Source organism: Podarcis melisellensis (assembly GCF_964234715.1).
Source record: "Podarcis melisellensis genome assembly, chromosome: 5".
Lineage (NCBI taxonomy): Eukaryota > Metazoa > Chordata > Lepidosauria > Squamata > Lacertidae > Podarcis > Podarcis melisellensis.
Window position 1 is genome coordinate 45,968,387 of NC_138537.1, and position 22,133 is coordinate 45,990,519.

Consider the following 22,133-nt stretch of genomic DNA (forward strand, 5'->3'; position numbering starts at 1 on the left):
CTCAAGACCACCAGACTTCTGATTGTTAAATCTCAGTCTGTAATGCATAGTGCCTTTCAAATACTGCGCTATGCGTTTCAGAGCTTTCCAATCCTTAACAGTAGGATTGTTGACTTGTCTGCTTAGCAAATTACAGCTTACAGCAATGTCTGGTCTTGAACATCTGGCAATGAAGTTTAGCTTGCCTAGCACACTTCTGTACAGTGTAGTGTCAGAAAATGCTTCTTCAGTGTCGTCTACCTGATAACCTGTTGTCATCGGTGTGTCTACAGGGTTAGCATCCATCAGGTTTAGCTTGCTTAACGCATCAGCAATTTTCCGTGACTGGTGTACTAGAATGTTACCATCTTGATCTCTCTCTATTTCCAGAGATAGGTAGTTGTTTACCTCACCAAGATCTTTCATGTCAAAGTGCTCTTTCAGTTGAGCTAGGGCGTTATTGTACATTGTGACATCTTTCCAAAAGAATAAAAGATCATCAACATAAAACAAACAATACAGTTTCTTTTGCCCCTCCTCTTTGACAAACACACATGGATCAGCTTTCCCTTGCTTAAAACCTAGAGAAAACAATACTTCAGTGAGTTTTGTGTGCCAACACCGTGCACTTTGTTTGAGACCATAAATTGACTTTTTCAGAGCACAAACAAATCCCTGTTTTACCTGTACGCCATCAGGTGGAAGCATATAAAGTGATTCACCTAGAGATCCGTACAGAAAAGCTGTATTCACATCATGGTGACTAATGTGTAGATTCTCCTCTGCAGCTAGCTTGAGCATAAGCCTAATGCTCTCATACCTCACTGTGGGTGAGTAGGTCTCGTGATAGTCTTCACCTGGTACCTGTGCAAAACCTCTGGCTACCAACCTGGCTTTGTGTCTGACTATCTTGCCATTTTGATCAGTCTTCGCTTTGAAGACCCATTTGCTTCCAAGCAATTTCATTCCTGGAACTACTGGAACTAGTTCCCATGTTTTGTTCCTTTCCAAGGAATCAAGCTCAGCCTTCATGGCATTTAACCATGGCTCAGCTTCCTTTGAATCCAAATCCTGGATTTCTTGGAAACTTGAAGGTTCAAAAACCTTCTTGGAGCTTTTAACAGCTGTTACTGCTATCTTAGCAAACTCATCAGCAAATCTCTTTGGAGGTCTACCTTTTGTGGCTCTCTGTGACCTGCGAATTAGCCTTAAGTCTTCAACACTCTCCTCTTCCTTCTTAGGAGAAAAGTGATCTATTGTGAACAATGGTTCCTCCAATTCCTGATCAGAGCTTTCAGAGGGTCGCATAGAGGCTTTCGCACTCTTGAAATCCTCTGAATCACTCGATTCAGTTTCAGACTCAGAATCAGAACCTTCATCAGTGGGTGTGGGTTGTTGTGGTTGCTTTTGACTATCCTCAGTCTCATCACTGTCATCAGGATAACATTGGAAAATTCCCACATTCTCCCCCCACTTGGCATTGTACTCAACACTTCTTGTGAGCTTAATTTCCTTAGAGTCAGTCATCATTATTCTGTAAGAACCTTTCTGATAACCTAGAAAGATACCATGCAAACCACGCTTGTCTAACTTGGAATTTTGTGGTGAGTGAACCCACATGTCCGAACCAAAAATTTTCATGTGTTTGATGTATGGCTTCTTGCCAAACATCTTCTCATAGGGGGTACAACCAATCGCTGAAGATAACCTGCGATTATAACTGTAAGTGAAACATGAGAGAGCTTCGGCCCAATAACTCTCTGGAAGATTTGCATCATGCAGCAAGGTTTTTAACCCTTGAAGCAATGTTTGATTTGCTCGTTCCGCAAGTCCATTCTGCCATGGCGAGCGAGGACTAGACAAATCGTGTTGAATTCCTTTCTCAGCCAGAAAAGCTTCAAACTGCTGAGAAGTGAATTCTCCCCCCCGGTCAGTGAAAAGAATCCTTATCTTCTTACCATGCACATTTCCCAACCAAGCACAGAATTCCTTGAACCTAGGAAAAGCCTCTGATTTCTGCTTGAGATTGTACACAAAAATATACCTGGAAAATGCATCAATAAGAACCATGAAGTACCTATTCCCACCCAAAGAGGGCGCTAGTGGTCCAACCAAATCAGCATGAACAATTTGGTATGGTTCTGTAGCTTGCCTACTAGACACCTTACCTTTTGCAGCCATTTTCACCTTGTTTGCTGCGCATGCCTTGCACTTCATGTGGTACCTGCAGGGTTTAATAGTCATACCTTCAACCAAGGCAGGCATTTTAGATACTGCCTCAAAATGCAAATGACCATATCTCCTGTGAAAATCATGAATACATTCTGCATGCAAACTTTTGTTAGAACCTGCAATGCAACAAGTGTCATCCTGCACAACATCATCATAATACAAAACAAACAAACGATCAACAAATTCAGCATACAATTGATAATCATTTTTCTTGGTGATGATGCATCTATTGTTCTTAAAAGAAACGTCAATTTTCTTCTCAATCAGCTGTCCAACGCTGAGCAGATTATGTTTCGCATCCGGCACATAAAGCACATCCTGTATCGATAAGTCCAAACTGTGAAGAACAACAGTTCCGTAGCCTTTACTGGGGATAGTGTGGTCATCCGCCTGGTGAATTGCACCTTCCTGCGGTGTAAAAGACACGAACAGTCGCTTATCGTTGCACATGTGATGCGTCGCCGCTGAATCAACAACGAAGAAAGATCTAGACGTCTTCTGGACCTCTGCAACCTCTGCAACCTTTGTAACCTTTGGAGCGTAGCGTGAGACCATTGCCTTGTGCTGCGTTGTCCTGGACACCGGACCTTTGCCTTTGCTCTGGCCTTTTCCACGCGATGAGCTTTCGCTGCGCTGCTCTGTCTTGGCCCTGGGATATTTGCATTCCCTCTTCATATGGCCTAGACGTCCACACGAGTAGCATTTCACTGCCTCCAAAGCTTTGGCGCCATCTGGTGGTTCCACTGCACTATGGGATGACGTCTGTGAAGCCTCCCCATTTCCCATGCAGCTATCACCCCGCCGATCTGCTTCATTCTGAATCATGGCAGTATCACAGGCTACTGTGAGTTGAGCATTTGGCTGATCAGTGGTATCAAATTCCCCACTTGCCTCATCCAGCCTTCTGCAGCTAGCCATCATGACTCTTGCATTTGCCTCTTGCGTCATCTGTGCTGCTTTAAATCAAGCTGCTTTAATCCAAAGGCAATTTCAAAACAGCCTCTGCCTTTGAGCCTGCGCCTTTCTGTATGCTGCGTTGCTTATCTGCAGCTGTTTCAAACTGCATTCCAAAAGCAAGCTCAAAAGTGAAAGTCCCCAAGTGCTTTCTCTATGCTGTGCTAAATTCTTGCTGCGTCATAGAGCTGCAGCTGCACTTTACTTTCGTTTTCCCCCAGCATAGCGTCCCTTTGAGCCATTTGCCTGTGCCGCGGCAAAACCGGCTATAAAAGTTCAAAGTCCAGCCATAAAGCCATTAATTAGAAGCTGGCAGGCTTCCCGGAGCAGTAGCACATACCTTCATCAATCATTTTGACGCGCAGAGCAGATACCTTGCGATCCGTGCCTCTGCCGCTGTTCCGATCCTCTTTGCTCCTTTATTCCTTTGCCAGGAGCCCGACTTCTGAAGACCAATCTCAAAACACTGCATTTTTCTGGGCCCATAACCAAATGTTGGAGATAAGCAGTGTCCAGTGCACAGCGGAATGATGAAAAGTATGAGCCAACATGCTCTATACTACTTTATTTACAGTTCAAAGCTGGTAAGTTACAGAAAAACATTTTCCCTCTGCCGGAGCAGAGAAAGCGTCATCTCTCCTCTAAAACACGGAGAGAATCACAAACTGAAACTGCAAAGAGCAGGGAAAAACAGGAAACCAGTATACGTCACATCCAGTCTCCCGTTCCCGTGGGAAAACCTCCAACAGTACAGACTGTGTGGAATGTAAACACCTGTCTTGTGACAAGCACTTCTGCTGCTCAGTGAGGGAAGCAGAAACCAACATTTATATGGTCTGAGATGAAGCCAGAGTATGTCTTTCAGCATGTAAATCAGTCAAGGTCCATTTAGGTATTCCATGGAAGGTAGGGCCATCAATGGCTACTAACCACGATGGCTATGTAGCAGCTCCATTACTGGAGGTGGTATGCCTCTGAATACAGTTGCTAGCAGCTGAAAGTAGGGAGAATGCCGTTGTGCTCTTGTCCTCCCTACAGGCTTCCCACAGGCATCTGATTGGCCATTGTGAGAACAGGATCCTGGATTATATGCCCATAGGTCTGATCCGGCAGGGATCTTCTTATGTTCACACTAGAAATATTTGGAATGTATTAAAATAATGTTAAAGGAGACACGGATATCATGCTAGATTAGCATTTTGTTAGAAAGTTTTATTCATTTGTTACCTTTGAAATGCAGTGCAGGTATGAAATAACGCAAAGAGGTGGGACCAGTCTTGGAAAAGTGAAGTCAGAACATCAAGCAGAGAAGACAGATACATTTAATGATAAGCACATTTGTCCAGTGGAATCATTTCAATTGGCCATCTTCCTAATTAAACTCATAAAATATAAAGCCAAGGGAAGGGGAAACTCCCCCCTCCCCCAGATTAACGAGCCCATCATTAAGTAAAGGGGGAGTAAAAAAGACAAACCCAGCTAATTCTGGGCTAAGTATGATGGATGAGTGCAAGAGAAATAATTGGATGGCATTCATCAAATATGAAATAAAAGGTGGTGTCGGAGGGGGGAAAACGCTGTAATAATCTCCAGGATTCAGTGTAGGCAAGTTTTCTTATATGCAAAGTTCATCAAAATAAATGAAAAAGGGGCTCCTGAACTTCATTCCTCACTAGAGAGCTTCACAAATGGTAATGAAGGTTTGATAATTGCTTGTGATTTTTATTACCCTAGGTGTAAATCATGAAAAGGCCATATCCCTGCTGATGTAAGCATCAGATTGGTCCTCCCAACAGAGGGTTTCCTTTCTTTCTCCCAAGCTATGCTTTTTTTTTTTGCTTCCATGGTGTTTCCTATAATATTTGGAATTTCTTGCCACTCAATGCAGTCCAGCAGAGTCTTGGAGGTATGATTGTGGTGAGATGTCTGGATTAAAAGCTAAACTCATCTGTAAAGCTAGAGCCAGAGCACACGTCACATGAATCATGAAGAGACCACTGGAAATGGTATCATCTGATGACTTATCCCTGTGACGATAATCCATATAAAAGACTTAATGGGGTGATTCCTAGGGCTAGAATTTGATGGTCCCTGTGTTGAATAAAACATAGGGGCCCATGGAAGACTGTTTAGGGTGGTGTTTCCATGTCTGTGGAATGAATTCCACACTGAAGTGTACCTTGGTACATAGTATCATAGAATCATAGAGTTGGAAGGGACTCCAAGGCTCATCTAGTCCAACCCCTAAAATGCAGGAATCTAAACAAGCATCCATGACAGATGGCCATCCAACCGCTGCTTGAAAACCTCCAATGAAGGAGAGTCCACCACCTCCTGAGGGAGTTTCTTTCACGGTCAAACAGCTCTTAGTATCAGAAAGTTCTTCCTGATGTTGAGTCAAAATCTCCTTTCTTGTAACTTGAATCCGTTGGTATGGGAAATGCCAGGTTAAAATTGGTGATTATTATTTTTTGTCAGGCTTTTAGATACTCATGGGTTAAGTCGTTGTTGTTGTTGTTGCTAACTATGTTACAGTATTTGTGCAATTTATCATAATTATTTAAAATTGTTTTACTTATTACAGTCATACCTCGAGTTGAATGTGCTTCAGGTTAAGCGTATTCGAGTTGCACTCTGCGGCAACATGGAAGTAAAGGAGTGTGTTACTTCCGGGTTTCACCGCTCGTGCATGCGCAGACACTCAAAATGACGTCATGCGCATGCACGGAAGCGGCAAAACGCGACGTCGCATCTTACGTTCCATTCGGGATGCGAAGGGGACCCCGGAATGGATCCCATTCTCATCCCGAGGTACCACTGCACATATTTTGTTTTATAGCATCTGATTTTTTGTAAGCCGCCCTGCAATAATTTTGATTACATTTGTCAAATCTCTTACTAAATAATAAATAAATAAAATCCTGAATCCCAACATTCTGATTGTACAAGACATACTCTAGTGTGTGTGTGGGGTGCCTAATAATTGTCAATAACCATCCTTCCTACTATTTTTACAACAGAGGAAGATTGTCAAGTCATGCTATAGATGATACAGTTGCACATCGCCTTTATAATTTAAGTGTTAGCCTACCGACTCTTCTTTTTGTAACCACTTCTCCCGGACAAAATGATCTCGGCTCTGCGTGTCTGGATTGAGAGTGATGCACTGAAGAATTCATGATAAAGTCCCACATTCAGAGCAGAATCAGATTCCAAAAATCTTTGACTGCTCTGAGGGACAGGCCTCTTTTTCACTTCTCATTCACTGCCAGAGCCTTGTCTGGAGAAGATCAGATATGAAATCTCTGTGCATTATAGCCAGTCTTCGCTCTGCCTTTGAATGACAGCTTGTCTATAGAAATATGCCACCATCTAGAGATGATATGATTACTGGGAGTATTATTGATGCTACAGCAATATAAAATGCCGAAATTTCAAAGGAAGGAAAAATACATATCTGCAAAGGGAATTTTGTAGGCTTTATTAGAAATCTTAAAAGTCAGTAAATGTTTTGATATAATAAAGGAACATTTGGTCTATTGCATTATCTCAGACCCTACATGCATGCTAAAGCAAATACTATAGAGTCAAAATTTATTCACTTAACTTTTCTTATTCTTCTGAAAATATTCTTGCTGTCCTTCCATTTGACCAGTGACAAATATAAAACCCTATATCTTTAGTATGAGCAGGGCTTGGATATATATATCCAGTATAGATACGTGTGTTCTCTTATTTATCAAGCATAAGTTGTAGGCACTTTTCGAAGTGATTAGCCAGAACTGGTAGTTTTGCTTCCTCCATTTTTCTATATGTAATGATTTCATTTCCCATCATCGTTTCCCATTTTATTATTAATAGGAGCAATAAAAAACAAGTATTATTCTAATATTATCTTAAAATATATGCGATGCAAACATTCTCCATACTTTATGTATTTTATTTACAGTGTAGACCCACATTGGATCCAAAACAGACCAGTTAGGGACCCCCCTTTTAGAACAGTTCTCTTTGACACCTGTGTTGATAGTATCCCTTTTGAGTAACAAGTTGGCAGTCCCCCTGAACATCCTTTCTTCCTCTCTTCTAGTAAGAGAGTGTCAACTAGTGCTGTGTCAAAAGTAGAGGTTGATTATGACAACTATATTTTTCTTGCCCCTAAATCAGCTGCCCTCAAAAGGAAGAGCTTAGATTGGTTTGGTAAGCCTTCTGCTTTAGAAATCCATGCTGACTGCTAGCAATTTCCAAGAAGTGGCTACAAATTGATTGCTTTATAATTTGTTCTAGCAATTTCCCAGGTATTGAAGTCAGACTAATGAGACTGTAGTTCCCCAGGTTAGCCTGGCCTCAATACTCAGGAAGTTGTTAGAACAAATTATACAGCAATCTGTCTAGAAACACCTCAAAGAAAAGGATTTGATTTCTAGTCGCCCATTTGGCTTGGGTGCAAACAAAACTATACTTGCTCCAGTCTGTCTTCTGAAACTCAGTAGATAAATCATAATCAAAATTGAAATGTGAGGTTGTGCGTGCAACTGAGAATAGAAACTGAGATGATATTCAGGACAACACGATTGTGGATGACTATTTCAGCTTCATCAAGCCTGGAGAGCAGGATGACATTTACAGTTTGCAGGCATTTTCCCCCTCTTTCAAACAATGATGCTGAATTACCACCCTGGATGCTTTAGCTGAGATTTCTGCATAGCAGGGTGTTGGACTGGATGACCTTTGGGATCCCTTCCAACACTATGATTCTATGAACCAAAAATCTCGCAAAATTGTCAGGGAGTCACCAAATGGTATGTGCTTAAATAGCATTCATTCTTCTCTCTCTTTGTATTTGTACAGGTGACGACTGGTGGAAGAGCAAATTACTATGTGTCCTACAGAAGGGAACCCTTCACGCAAATAAAATTGCCCAAGTACTCGCTACCAAAGGTAAATGTGCCTTGTATAAGTAGTATTGATAAGTACAAAGTCTTTGACAAGAAGAGATAATTTAATCAAGGAGATGGCCATAGCTCAGTATTAGAGCATTGGCTTTGCAGGCAGAAAAACTCAGCATCGATTCCTGGCATCTCCAGGTAGGAATGGGAATGCCAACTGCGTGAAACCCTGGAGAAGTGATGCTAGTCGGTGCAGAAAATACTGAGCTGGATGGAACAATAGTCTGATTTGGTGTAAGGCAGCTTCCCATCATCCTGCTTTGTTTGTTACTTTTCTATCATTCTATAAAGATATATATTGTTTAATACATTTCTATCTGTTCATAAACAAAGGAACATAGGAAGCTTCTGGAGTCAGACCTGTTGGGGCCATCTATATGTACCTCAGCCTTCTTCTTTTTCTTTGGCAATCACTCATAGCTGAGTAACATTGTCTTCCATGAACACGGTCTTAACAGTGAGTCTGTAAGTGACTGTGGAGGCCAATTCTGGATCCACACGTCCTTCCACAGTGGGGACATAGGTTTCTGGATGGCGGTTGATCATGATGAGGGTTTGCCAAGCGTGCCTTCCTCTTAGAGCATTTCTTTCTTTCGTTCTGAGTTCAAGCGTTTTCAAAACCCATGACACCTTTGGTAAAGGCTGTTCTCCAATTGGAGCACTCGCAGGTGAGTGTTTCCTAGTTGTCGGTGCTTATATTACATTTTTAAAGATTTACCTTGAGACAGTCTTTGAACCTCTTTTGTTGACCACCAGCATTACACTTTCCTTTTTAAAGTTATAAATAGAGTAGTTGCTTTGGAAGGCAATAATCAGGCATCCTGTATGGAAGTGAGAGCTGGACCATAAAGAAGGCTGATCGCCGAAGAATTGATGCTTTTGAATGGTGCTGGAGGAGACGCTTGAGAGTTCCATGGACTGCAAGGAGATCAAACCTATCCATTCTTAAGGAAATCAGCCCTGAGTGCTCACTGGAAGGACAGATTGTAAAGCTGAGGCTCCAATACTTTGGCCACCTCATGAGAAGAGAAGACACCCTGGAAAAGACCCTGATGTTGGGAAAGATTGAGGGCACAAGGAGAAGGGGACGACAGAGGATGAGGTGGTTGGACAGTGGTCTCGAAGCTACCAGCATGAGATTAACCAAACTGTGGGAGGCAGTGGAAGACAGGAGTGCCTGGCGTGCTCTGATCCATGGGGTCATGAAGAGTCGAACATGACTAAACGACTAAACAACAACAATCAAGCATCCACACAACATGACCAGTCCAACGAAGTTGATGTTGAAGAATCATTGCTTTGACACTGGTGATCTTTGCTTCTTCCAGCACAATGGCATTAATTTGTCTGTCTTCCCAGGTGATGACTGGCAATGACTCTTCAGGATTTCAGACTGGGAGTGCCTCCCAGACCTACCTGGATATACTAGAGATTGCCTTAATTTTCCAGGTATTAAATAGCTCCAAGATTGATGTTTTCCAGGAAAAGGGCAATTTGGTAGCCACTTTGGGATGGATGGAAATTCTAACTCCTTTCTTATTGCTGGAGCTTAGTCTCTCTTATTGCAAGTTAAGGCACACTGTCCTCGCTGGCTTGACAGCTGTGCTTTCCAGGTCTGCTTGGTAGAAGGAGCCCTTTAGGCTGTGAATCTTCCAGGAGCAATAAAACATGCAAATGTATAAATAAAAAATGAAGTAGGATGAAACTCCTTCAAGGACTCTGGAATCTCCTTCCCTCTTCCTCACCAACCACCCTGCAGCCATTTTAAAATTAAAAACACACAAATAAGGAAAGGCAGAATATGATAATTTATTGGCTTGGTCTAATAGAAAATTGTTTAACATCACTCATAACTCATGGTCCTTCCCCTGCTGTGGCATAAGTCATGGTAATTGCTTTGTGTCCCAAAGGGCAGAGAAATATAAAGATCAGGGGGTAATAAGCCTTTTATCTTTCTTAACAGGACATGCATATTATCAGCACAAATGAGAACCAGGTGTTTGCGGCAGTTCAGGAATGGAACCAGAATGACACATACAACCTTTACATCTCTGACGCCCGAGGGATCTACTTCACCCTAGCCTTGGAGAACGTCAAGAGCAACCGAGGACTAGAGGGGAATGTCGTCATTGACCTTTATGAGGTAGGCATCCAAAGCCATGTTGAAGCAACCTTGTCTCTTGCAAATATCATTTCATGGTAGGGCTGTCTGCTAATTATTGTTTTTTGTATTATTAAGGATTATTGTCTATTACTTAGCATGTTTGCAATGAAAATTAGCATTCATAATTTTATCAGGAGAGCAATACAAATACTTTAAGGATATGCTTTATTTTGCTTAATTTATGACACTTCCGCGCCACATTTCTTCCATTGTGAATGGTCCAGGAGTTGATCCAACTGTAATATCAATGTTCAGTCTATTTTAGTTCATTTTTGTCCAACTAAACTCTTGGTTGAAAGTTCATCAAAATAGGAACACTATCCCTTAAATGATGCTAGACTGTCCATGTGCTCAGTACTGAGGAGTACCATGCAGGTCTTGAACTCAGCTCTCAAAAGTGTTAGCCTGAATTCTTCCTCAGCAGTGCTTTCTGACATTTTTTTTTACTGTTGAAGCTTTGCAAGCGTATGGAGATGCCTCTATCTACAAGGGATGCCAGATTGCTGCTCCCAAGCTATGTGCATTCCACGAAAGTGAATTTAAGTTAATTAGTTTGGTATGGCTGCAATGTGCACATCAGAAAATAGCCTGTGTCTTTAACCATCTTTCAGAAGAAATATTTGTGAAATGTTGGCAAACATGTAAGTCTGTGCTGGCACCCTGGGGGTGGGGGTGCTGCTTGTTTGCTTTTTATTGGCAGCTTTTGTTGCCTGTGAAGTCTCAAATGAAAAAGGAAGGCTAGTGAAATCTCATATGGCAGAAAATCTTCCTAGGTCTATCAGTAATGCTATGTTTTTTTCTGTGGATGCAGATTCATCTTCCAATTGTCACTATGTATTTGTCACTCTCTCTTCCTATGGGACAGGCCTGATAGCCTATCTGAGCATAAATATTCACTTGCAGCTTTTTTTACCCTTGCCATTTTGACTAATAATCAGATGAACATCCTGAATTTTCTTATAGTTTAGAAACAGATTGATTATTTATCTATTTTCAGCTAGCAAGCATGATTCTGTCATTGCCTAAATACAATATAAATCTTGATATCTGTAGAATTCCATCAGGCAAGGCAACTTCAGCCCTAGTTTGAAGGCAACACTTCTCTTCAGTTTTCTTGGGGAACAGAGGGGGAGAAGCAAAGCTGGTCCATAAATCTATACATTTTTGAGCCACCAGAGGAACTGATGTTGCCCAATGCTATCATTCAGAAATATAACTGCCAAACAACATTTAAATCAAGATCAAGGCCATCTTTCAATTGAGTGCATTTCTTTCTTTCTTTTTGAATGAATTCTAAGCAAAATTACAATAAATAACCATAACAGTTTTCTTTCTGTCTTTATCTCTCTCAAGTGAAGCCTAAAAGAAAGTGTCATGCCCTCCATTAATAATTTTCTCCAGAAATTTAGCCTAGTCTTCATTTTAATATTATATTCCTAGAAATATATACAGTGGTACCTCTGGTTATGTATAATTCGTTCCTGAGGTCCATTCTTAACCTGAAACTGTTCTTAACCTGAAGCATCATTTTAGCTAATGGGGCCTCCTGCTGCTGCCTTGCCGCCGCTGAACAATTTCTGTTCTCATCCTGAAGCAGAGTTCTTAACCCAAGGTACTATTTCTGGGTTAGCGGAGTCTGTAACCTGAAGCGTCTGTAACCTGAAGCGTATGTAACCCGAGGTACCACTGTACTTTATTTGCCTGCCTCTGTACATGATATTTTCATAAGCCACCTTGTAAGTTTATACCCTGGAAGATTGCTGAATTATTCCTGGCTACTGTAATTATGATGTATCATGTTTGTTGGATTGTTTTAATGGCATATTCAGTCATTATTTTTTCTTTTCAAATTTTTACTTTGTATTGAATTCCTCTGTTCTGCATTGCTGCGGTATAGTTTTAATGAGAGCCAGCTCATAAATATTTTAAGTAAAATAAAATAAGAAATAAGAAAATAATATCGGAAATAAATGTTCCATGTTGTGAGTACATGGATTAATTTCATTTAACAGGTTATCCTCAAGCAATCATGTAAACTTGATCCTAGACACTTGTTGAATTGTACTTGCAGAATGGTTGCCGAAAGAGGTTAATTGGCTAAATCCTTGTCCATATCCACTTGTGTGTATTCAAAGATGCACATTGTTGCAGACGGTAATTGCATAAATATTGGCTCTGGCCTTGGAACTGTTTGTGATCAGTTTCTCATGTCAGGGGCTGAGACCAAACAGTAGGTGCAGCAACATATGGGTGAGAATTAGGGCACAGTGCACTAACCTTGAAGGCAATTTGTCATGTTTTAATGTTTCATGTTTTGTGGTAAGTACAGTCACAATTTCTCTTCCTGAGGAACAAGATATGCCTGGTGTTTACTCTTCCTGAGAAGACCTCTCCTCTCAAGCAGAACGCAGGTTCTGATATCTAATAACCAGTTAAACTCTGCAGATCCTGTCTCTTCCACCAGGTTCATCTCCATCATAGGAAATTAGGAATATAGGAAGCTGTATGCAAGGCATATGTTCTGCTACTGAGCTGTTGGCCCAGTCTTAGCTCCAGGGTGGGGGAAGGAGAAGGGGAGAGTAAAGGGGAAGAAGCTGCATGAACAGTACAGTGTTGGGCTGCCTGGTAGGTTTTCACAGATGTCCACGGATATTCAAAGTCTCATCTTCATACAGCTGAGGAATTTCAAGAAAAGCAAACCAGTTATGAGAAGACTGAGAACAATGTTTGCAATGATGGGTTGCATATCCCTGAGTATTTAGAGTGTAAACAGTCATTTATTCAAAGGCAGGAAGGTGTGAACCTCCCTGTGAATTAGGTTTACAGGAAGCTATAAGAATTAGGTTGTGTGGCAAGACCCTCAAGCCGAACCCCCATTAGGGTAAATAAATTCACACAGACACAGATATTTTGTTTAAGGTTCTGGGGCAAAATTTTGGCCACAACTTTATTGATTACAGAAATGAGAGTAGTATTGGCTTAGGCATTGGCAAGACTATATCTGACTCCTGCCCTCTTTGCAGGAAGTCTGTAAGGGTAAACCACCAAAAGGGAAATTGCTTTGGGGGAACCCGCCTGCATCTCCCCTGGTGTTCCCAGAGGCCTAGCATGGCCCTCATCCTCAAGCAGACTTTGGACAGGAACCAGGCCCTGGCTTCCTTTAACGGAATACCTTTGATAATGGAGGGGCAGGCGATGGCTGACCTCCCCTCCCCCATTCATCATATGCCAATGCCTAACTGCCTAACCTTACAAAGTTGTGATGATTGCTAAGAGGTAGGCAAAAACCAAGTGGCCCGTGCCAATTTGCCAAATGGAAAAATTTCTACCCAGTCCCCAACTCAAGACGAGCAAGCAACCAAAGTCCAAAGGACACCTAAATTAAAGGGAGGGTGGGCGGGTGTTCGGCAGCGCGAAGCAGGAGCCTGCTGCCACTTTTATACTTTTCCCCACTATCACCCTTTAAGATGATTGGGTAATAGTCCTGGGTGATTGTGGTGCCACCCCGGCGTGAGGGCGATAGCTCCACCCACGCCAGGGTGGGGGGGAACCAGGTTGAGAGCCCGGCCGCAACCAGGACCATCTATTAAGATGATCCCATTTGTGCACACTCATTTATCAAGGAGTATTTGAGTGGGCATATCCTGGAAGTGTTATGCATTGCAGCCAGTGCCCAGTGTGGGATTTTAAAAAGGAAGTGGGATTCTTTGGTCAGGCTCAGTTATGCCTACCTGAAAAGAAGTGGGATGGTATCTCATCCTGTCCTATCTAATTTCAAGCCCTGATCGCAGCAGCAGGTGTACAAGTTTTTGGCTACACATGTGCACATTATTGGTATGGAACAGAATGATGTATAGAAAGGTTTCTGGAAAGTTGGAAAGAATGGAAAGAAGTAATGCAAAACTGGTGGCAGATGTCGAATTGAGAGCGACCAAAAGGCCTCTAATGACAGAATGGGCAGCTGGGCCCTGGACACAGGGACCATCTTTGCTAAAGGAAGAATGTTCCCTAGTGTTCAAGATACAGAAAAGGATGAGGCTCCTGTCTTGCCTAAAGTAGCATGCAAAATGTTTAGGTGGTTAAGTTATATACCAGCCCTCCTTTCTATACAGGGGCATATTTTAGAAACAGAGCTGTGGAATAAGCAACAGCTATGAATATAAATAAAGAGGAACAGAGTGGGGCTGTTAAGTTCCTAATATGCAGAAAAAGGAAGAAGCAATAGTTTTAGGAGTTCTGCTGCCAAAGAGGAATTCCTCTGGAGATGAGATTAAAGTCTTCTTACTGGGTTCTTAAGAAGCAATTTGTTTTTTGATAGAAAATTTTGAGCTCACTTCCCATGTGGATTTCAAAAATAGGTCTCTGTCGTTACTTGGGCAGTGTCAGAAGCCTTTGTAAGAAACACTTTCTGTATTTGAAATTACCCTCATTTTTTTAAAACCCTTTTTCTGAGATCCTTTTCCATTTTTCTGCTGGTAAGGAGAGGCAGCTGATAAGTAATTCAGCAAGGTGATTGTGGTATAAATTATATTTCTCTGCTTTGGAACAAGTCAAGCTGGTGCACACTTTCGGAAAAAGAATGCTAAAAGCAGACACATGGGTGGCCTCCCTCCCCTTCTCCTTCCATATCTCCCTTGGGGTGTTTCAACAGTAAAACTCAAATCTTAAGTCATTTCATATTTCAAGAACACTTCCTCTGAATTTCAGGGAATTTTTTTAATCCCTGAAAATTTGGGGAATACAACCAAAAAGCAAAATGTTCTGCCATAAATTTGGAAGTGGGTATTTTACACCACACTGGACATGTGCAGAAGCTTCCTGCATTGGCCTCTGATTTAATAATATTCTTGCAATGAACCAATGCAAGAAACTTCTGATCATTCCCTACATGGCCAGCAGCATCAAGAAAGTGTCCAGAAATTCTGGAACCCAAGAAACCCATTTTACCTTGGCAGTTAAGCAATGGAACGGTAGATCCGAAATCTGGACTGGACTCGGAAGGTTCCATAAAGTTTGGGCTGTAAAATTTGAATCTGCCAGATCACTGCTAGACAACAATGGGTAGATCTGCCTACCTGTGGGGATCCCCACTTTTCTTTTTAATTCATATCTGTGTTAGATACGTCAGCAGGATAGGAAGATAAAATATTATCTCTGGCATAAATTACAGGTCATTTTATATTACATGAAAACAATTCGCTTCCCATTTATTTGTTTTTTTTAAATTCACTTTGGTTATTCATCGCCTAGCGCAACTGAGAGAAGCGGCAATTAGTTATGTCATCCATCTCATTCTGTCAGTTCTCACTCCTTGCTCCCGCCTGCAAAAATCTCCTCCTCCTGCAGCAGCTCATACCGCCCACTTTTTAGTTAGGGCCAAAGCTATCCTAAGTCTCCTCTGGAAGATTCCTTTTTTTCCTCCCGCACACCAACCCCCTCAATCTGGCAGAACATAATTTTGCATACAGCACTTCTGAACTTGATATTTGATTCATTTAAATCCCTGCAATAAGAGTGCATTAGTCAAGCATTTCACTCTGAGAGGCTCCATGGGAGCTTCTTGCAAAGGACTTGTTAAGTCTGCCAATGGGCTCTGCAATGTGACGATACCAAGAGACACCTGAGATCCAGACTCACAGTAATAGACTAGCTTTCAAGACTTGCTGTGAACTTCCCAGAGCATCTGACAGGCTACTATTGTTTGAAATAGGATGCTCAACTAAATCTGATCATCATTCAAACTTTCCCATTGACATCCCCTACATCTTCCAATTGACCCCCCCCCCTACATCAGGGATGTCCAACTCCCAAGAGACTGCAATCTACTCACAGGAGAGAGAAAAAACTGGCAATGATCTTCCCCTTTTTTTGGGGGGGGGTTTCAGGTCAAAGTTGTTGAGCTTGTTTTAGAGGGGAAAGCCCCATTATTAAACTACAGTAAATTAGAGTTATTGGACAAGGGGAAAGGGGATTAGTCGCTCACCAAAAGATCACTAAGGAAACAATCTGGCTCACAGCGAAAACTCCGTCTTCTGTTCCAGCACTCATGAGAAAATGGAGGGCAGGGCAAGGGGGCAGGGCCAGATGCTCTTAGGCAAAAGCAAAGGAAGAGGAGGCCGTGATCAACAGCGATTGACCAGAACCTACCAGGGATTGACCAGTCGATCCTGATCGAACTGGTGGATATCCCTGCCCTACATCTTAACTTGTGGAATCTCATTTTCCTCTTTTCCAACTTGAGCCGCCAAAGAGAGCTTCCATTCCACTTTACCTGTGCCAAGGGCCATTTACTCATACACTCTCCAAAATGATCTGAAGTCATTCCTGTAGGTGTGGTGGCAGTTTGGTTTGGTCTTTCTGGGGATTGGATCGATACCATGAGGGCCAAGAATGAGTTAAGACAGAATGGACAATCTCCTTAAAGTACTGGCTGATTATCATACCACAAAGAATTTATTTAAATTTGTTTGCTGGCTCCTTCTGACTTTGCTGTACACTACTGACTGTTCCTTGTTCTTGCCTAGTCGCCCGATGTGGTTTTTCATCTCTCATAATTTTTCCTAGGTAGCAGGGATCAAAGGCATATTCCTGGCTAACAAGAAAGTGGAGGACCAAATTAAGACTTTCATCACCTACAACAAAGGGAGAGATTGGCGTTTGCTGCAGGCTCCAGATTCAGATCTGAGAGGAGACCCCATACACTGTCTGCTGGTCAGTGAAGGAAATTTTCCAAGTTGTAATTAGTGGGCCCATGACAATGGGCATTCTCTAAATCCCAGACAGAAAAGGAACTCATTGAAATCCATGGGATGCCTCCATAGGATCCAGCCCTGCATAGTTAGTCCCCCAATTTGCATCAATTATTTCCTCCTCCTGCCACTTTTTGGCTGATAATTAAGTGAATAACTTATCAACATCTGGTTTCACAGTCTTTTCAAGCCAGAAGGGATCATTATGAAAATTTAAATGAAAGCTATGGAATTGTCCCAGACTTTGAAATGTTCTACAAAGAGATAGCTTGGCATCAATAATATTGATTTACATGGGATCTTTCCCATAATTCAGAAGATCTACAGTGGCTTTCAATACATTTAAATACGACAACATTTAAATGTTTAAGTTATAAGTAAAATAATAGCAATAACCACTCAAAATCAGACTAGAACTAATTGAACCGTTCCAAGTGTAATCTAAAGGGCTTGAATAACTTAACTCCACCTGTTATCCCACTTGAAAAGCTGAAAGATGTTCAGATGGAGTTCAGCAAATTTCCAGAAAAAAGGAAATTTCATGGTTTCAACAATGACAGAATGTCTTTTCTTTGGTGTTTTTGATGCTCTTTCTGTTTTCTGTATTTCTATTATTATGCCTTAGCATGAATTATCAGTGGAACCATTTAAATCTTAGTGTATATTTATTATACAACAATAAATAGTATATAATAAATATACACAATGGGCAGGCTTTCCCTGTGCCTGTGGAACAACCTCACCTCCGAGGTGCATTTCACCATGGTGTTGATATCCTTTTATTGTCAGGTGAAGACTCACTGTTTAACTAAGGCCTATTGGGAGGCCTATTTGAATTTCTGTCATTGACGCTTTTAGTTGTAGCAACTTTAAAAAAATCTTGTTTTACATTACGCAACTGTCTGGTTACGTAAACTTTGGGATGCGCGAGCGGCAAACCCGGAAGTATTTGACCGGGTTTCTGCGCATGTGCATGTGCAGAAGCAATCCTCAGGTTGCGGAAACCTCGGGATCTGACCAGACCTCTGGAATGGATTCCATCCACTACCAGAGGTACCACTGTATTTTAATCTTTTCGCTTAACTTTTTGAACTATTTCTGCCCTGGGACCTTTGAATGAAGGGCAAATAATCAATAAATGAATGAATGATTAATTTGAGATTTTTTTATTTGCCTTTTAAAGATTTGTATGATTGTTATGCCTTGTATTGCATAAACCTATTCTTATGTAGGTTTGAGCCACTTTTTTGAGCCGCATGGTCTATCTGGGAAAATGACATACAAGTAAATTAATGGTTGTGATGATACTTGTTGATCATGGAGAATAATCTAATTTACTAGTGAGGGTCAAGATGAAGAGGCAGCAGCCCCTTTTGAATTTTTGGACTATGGGTTTACTTCAACTAGCCATGTGCCATATCCGTACCATACATTCAAGGCACTATTCTACCCCTTGAGCTGTCATGGCTCTCCCCCAAAAAACCTGGGGATTCTTTTAGTTTGTTTAAGGTGCTGAAAATGAGACCCCTATTCCCCTCACAGAGCTACAATTCCCAGAGTTACCTGGGAAGAAGCATTGACTATTAAATCAATTTGAGGATGTTTGCTGGAGTAATATAATGGTGCTTTAAATGTATGGTGTGGATGTTGCGATGGAACATTCTAATGAAACTTTTGTTTCACAGAACTCAGATTCTCAAAATAATAAGCTATTTGGAGAAAGGAACTTCATGGCTTTAACAGCCTGGTCCAGGAAAGTGAAATCCATGTGCAGGCATGAAATGTCCCATGCAGACTGCTACTCTGGATTGTGTTCATATGCAGCTTGCTGCATGGGAAAGGCGGCGGCGGGGGGGGACCAACATCCAGTGCTACTGATCAAATGCTGAGTTTTGAGAACTCTGTGCCTAGGAACTACTTCCAGCTGCCTCTTCCTCATTAAACAGGTTATCTGTCATGCCATACTTGTCTGTGAGGATGCCGGAAGAGGTGCTTGAGTACAGCAGTGTATCTGGCAAACATTGCTTTCATTGAAACCAAGAACAATTAATAGAAATGGAAATTTAGAATGGAAATGGACGTCGGTCCCTTTCATCAGGCTCTTTGCACAGTCTCAGAAAACAGAAGAAAACATGAATGTAATACAAGGTGGCTGGCTTAGCCCATGTATTCAGTTTTTCTCTACCAACAATTCTCTTTCTTCTTTCTCAATCCTTCCAGCCCTTCTGTTCCTTGCATTTGCATTTGCAAATCTCAGAAAACCCCTATACTTCAGGCAGCATCTCGAGCAAAGAGACGGTTCCTGGACTTCTGGTTGCTACAGGTAAAGGAATTGACTGGACTCTGTTGCTCTTATTCTTTTGAAGCACAGAGCTGCTGTTAACATTAGGGGACAGCTCTGCCATTAGTCAAGTGCTTCATGAGGAATGTTCTCCCTGGATTTTGCACTACAATGAAAAAAAAAATTTCTAGATTTTGTCCCTAATCAACCGAGCTAGAACCTGGCATTTGTAGGCATATATCTTATTCATCCAAGTAGACATTTTGGTTGACTGGGCAATCATTTATGGTTTTGTGTGGGTAGATTAAAAGCCAGTGTGCTGTCACAGTCATAGCACTGTTTATCCTGTAATAGACATATATGATTTAACATATAATGCATGTAAATGTTCCTGTCTATATGATCATGTATGTGCTGTTGCTGTTACATTTATACCCCACTTTTCCTCCAAGGAGTTCAAAGTGGTGTACATGGCTCTCCCTCTTATTATTTTCACAACAAGCCTGTGAGGTAGACCGAAAGTTGGTGACTTGAATCCTCAGGATTTGAACTTTGGCCTCCCAAGTCGTATTCCAACACCTTAACTACTACACCATACTGCTTGATTTGTGGTGTGCAAAACAGGCTGTCAGGGATCTGCTTGCAGGGAAGGGGGGAGAGACAGGAACATACAGAGAGCCCCCTCCTCTGTTGAGCAGCTGCACTTTGTCAGAGTCTGGGGAGGGGGAGCCAGGAGACACGGAAGATGAGAGAAAGGGGAGCCAAAACACTGCTACCAGGGAAAGGAAGGTGCAGCTTCCGTCGCATAGCTTTCCACGTAAGGAAAAAAGACGGAGAGATGGTTTCCCCGGGTTTCTATGCTGGAGGGGAAATAGGAAGAAGGCACTTCCGGATTCTGCTAGCGATTGAGGCAGATATGGTTTTGAAACTTCTGCACTGTACATAAGTTTTGCACTCAATAAAACCTGAAAAGACAGGCTGTTATCTTCGTGAGCAACCACACTCCCACCTCACACAGGCTTTGCAGGTGCACAACAGTCACATCCTACTATGATGTCTGCCAACCAATAATTCCATTATAACTGGTTACTACAGTGTAGATGGTCCATATATGACTGATGCTGGAAAGAACAATGTGGGCCCACCACCTGGCTTCTCTAAGAAATAACTATTAAAGTGCATTAGGTACAAAAGAAATCAAATATTCACAATAACATTACCTTTAAAGCCACTTGTGAATTTTTTTGGAGATTCATATCCATGCTAAGTTATAATTACATTGAATTTCTGTCAACACAGCTGACTGTTGTGGTTACTGTGTGGGCACTATCACCATCATTTTTATATCCCTCTGCCTTGCCATCTCTCCATTTTTCTTCCCTGGGTGGGCTTTCATGCCATCACTGTGCTGTTCCTCTGTCAGAGTCAATTGCCTGTGAAATAGCATTGATCCATGCTGCTGTGCTTCACAGTAACCCTTACACCCAATCCAACACAGTTATTTGCTGCCAGTTTGGCCTCCTGGCCTATAAGCCTGGCTGCCTCCAACAGCTCGCTAAAGCTCAGCCTCATATTGAAACACGGAGGTAGAATCCAGTAAGAGATGGGTATCACCAGGAGAAAGCACAAATCATTGAAAATGCCTTTGAACAAACATGTATGGCGTATATTTGCATATTGCAATGGGATGAAAACCCAGTGCCATTTAGGTCCTGTCTAAATTGCCATGATGGCTCCAAACATCACTCAGCCTTGCTTTCTTTATGGCTGTGAAGTTGCAGAAAGTGGTCACAAAGTATTGCCACAAATAGATCTTTAGCTGGTAGGCAGTGACACAGTTCCTTTGAAGCAATGCCATTTTATGCCCTGCTGAATCTATAGTTGGTTGCTCTTACCCTTAGGCAACGGTTCATTCAAGCTTTTCACAGTGGTTGTTGGCTGTTGGGACAATGTGCCTTGCATGGCAGGCTGCCTTGCAGCGACTGGCAGCAACTTTGTATGTGGGCTTAATACTCTTGGGGGCATTTCTACGCATTATACCTTTCACAAAGATGCTGCCAAAGAATTAGTTGTGGTGGGTATGCCTGGCAGCAGCTTAAGAGCTGCTGCTCATAATTCATGGACTGTTTTCCCCATCAAAAAAGAAACGGAGAACACTTTGCCACTAGTGCATTGATGTCCTCTGCTTGCCAGTGAAACCTGTCTTTAGCAGATCTCAGGATCCTAATGACAGCTTCTTATGCCAGCAGTGCCCAGACCCTGGTAATTAATTGTGACAGCCATCACAGCCCCTTTATGTCTGCATCTGCCTGCTCACAGTAGGATACCTCATCAAGATGGCCATAGTCATCCAGTCTTGTGTAGAGTTCCCACAATGCTTAGCTCAGTGGGAGCTGTCCAATGGAACAAAAAAGCTTGTTGAATGGTTGTCACTGTAGATAGCTTGTTTGTGTAACATGGGGTGTGTTCTGTAATTTCAAAACCTGCCAGCAAGTTGGCATATTCCTGATCACAGAATCTTGTTGTGACGTCTCTGGCTGCTGGCTGATTACATGACCCATGCTTGGGCTCAAGGTAGACAATAACCTTGGGCTAGGCAGGAAAGCAGTAGGTAGTCAGGCAGGAAACAGGTTGAGGGGCAGTAGGCTGGTGACCTACAAATGGCAGCAGTGGACCGGGGAACTTTATTTCAGCCAGTGCCACCAGCCTGGCCTTGTGCTGCTTACTGATTTCTCAGGCCAGGAGGTTATGGACTGTGTTGTAGATGTGCTAGCTGTAGATCCTTCCTTATATCAGCAGCCCAGCACAAGGAGAGAGACATTCTC

At 42.1% G+C, this 22,133-nt stretch overlaps 1 protein-coding gene across 1 annotated transcript in view; it reads left to right on the plus strand.

Annotated features, from left to right (window-relative positions):
• The window catches only part of SORCS3 (sortilin related VPS10 domain containing receptor 3), a 399,928-nt gene that overhangs the window by 298,984 nt on the left and 78,811 nt on the right, over positions 1 to 22,133 (plus strand). Inside the window, exons 8-11 of the mRNA XM_081912026.1 lie at positions 8,017 to 8,106; positions 10,078 to 10,257; positions 16,843 to 16,989; positions 19,248 to 19,350. Coding sequence (XP_081768152.1) covers positions 8,017 to 8,106; positions 10,078 to 10,257; positions 16,843 to 16,989; positions 19,248 to 19,350 — 520 coding nt within the window. The remainder of the gene's footprint in view (positions 1 to 8,016; positions 8,107 to 10,077; positions 10,258 to 16,842; positions 16,990 to 19,247; positions 19,351 to 22,133) is intronic.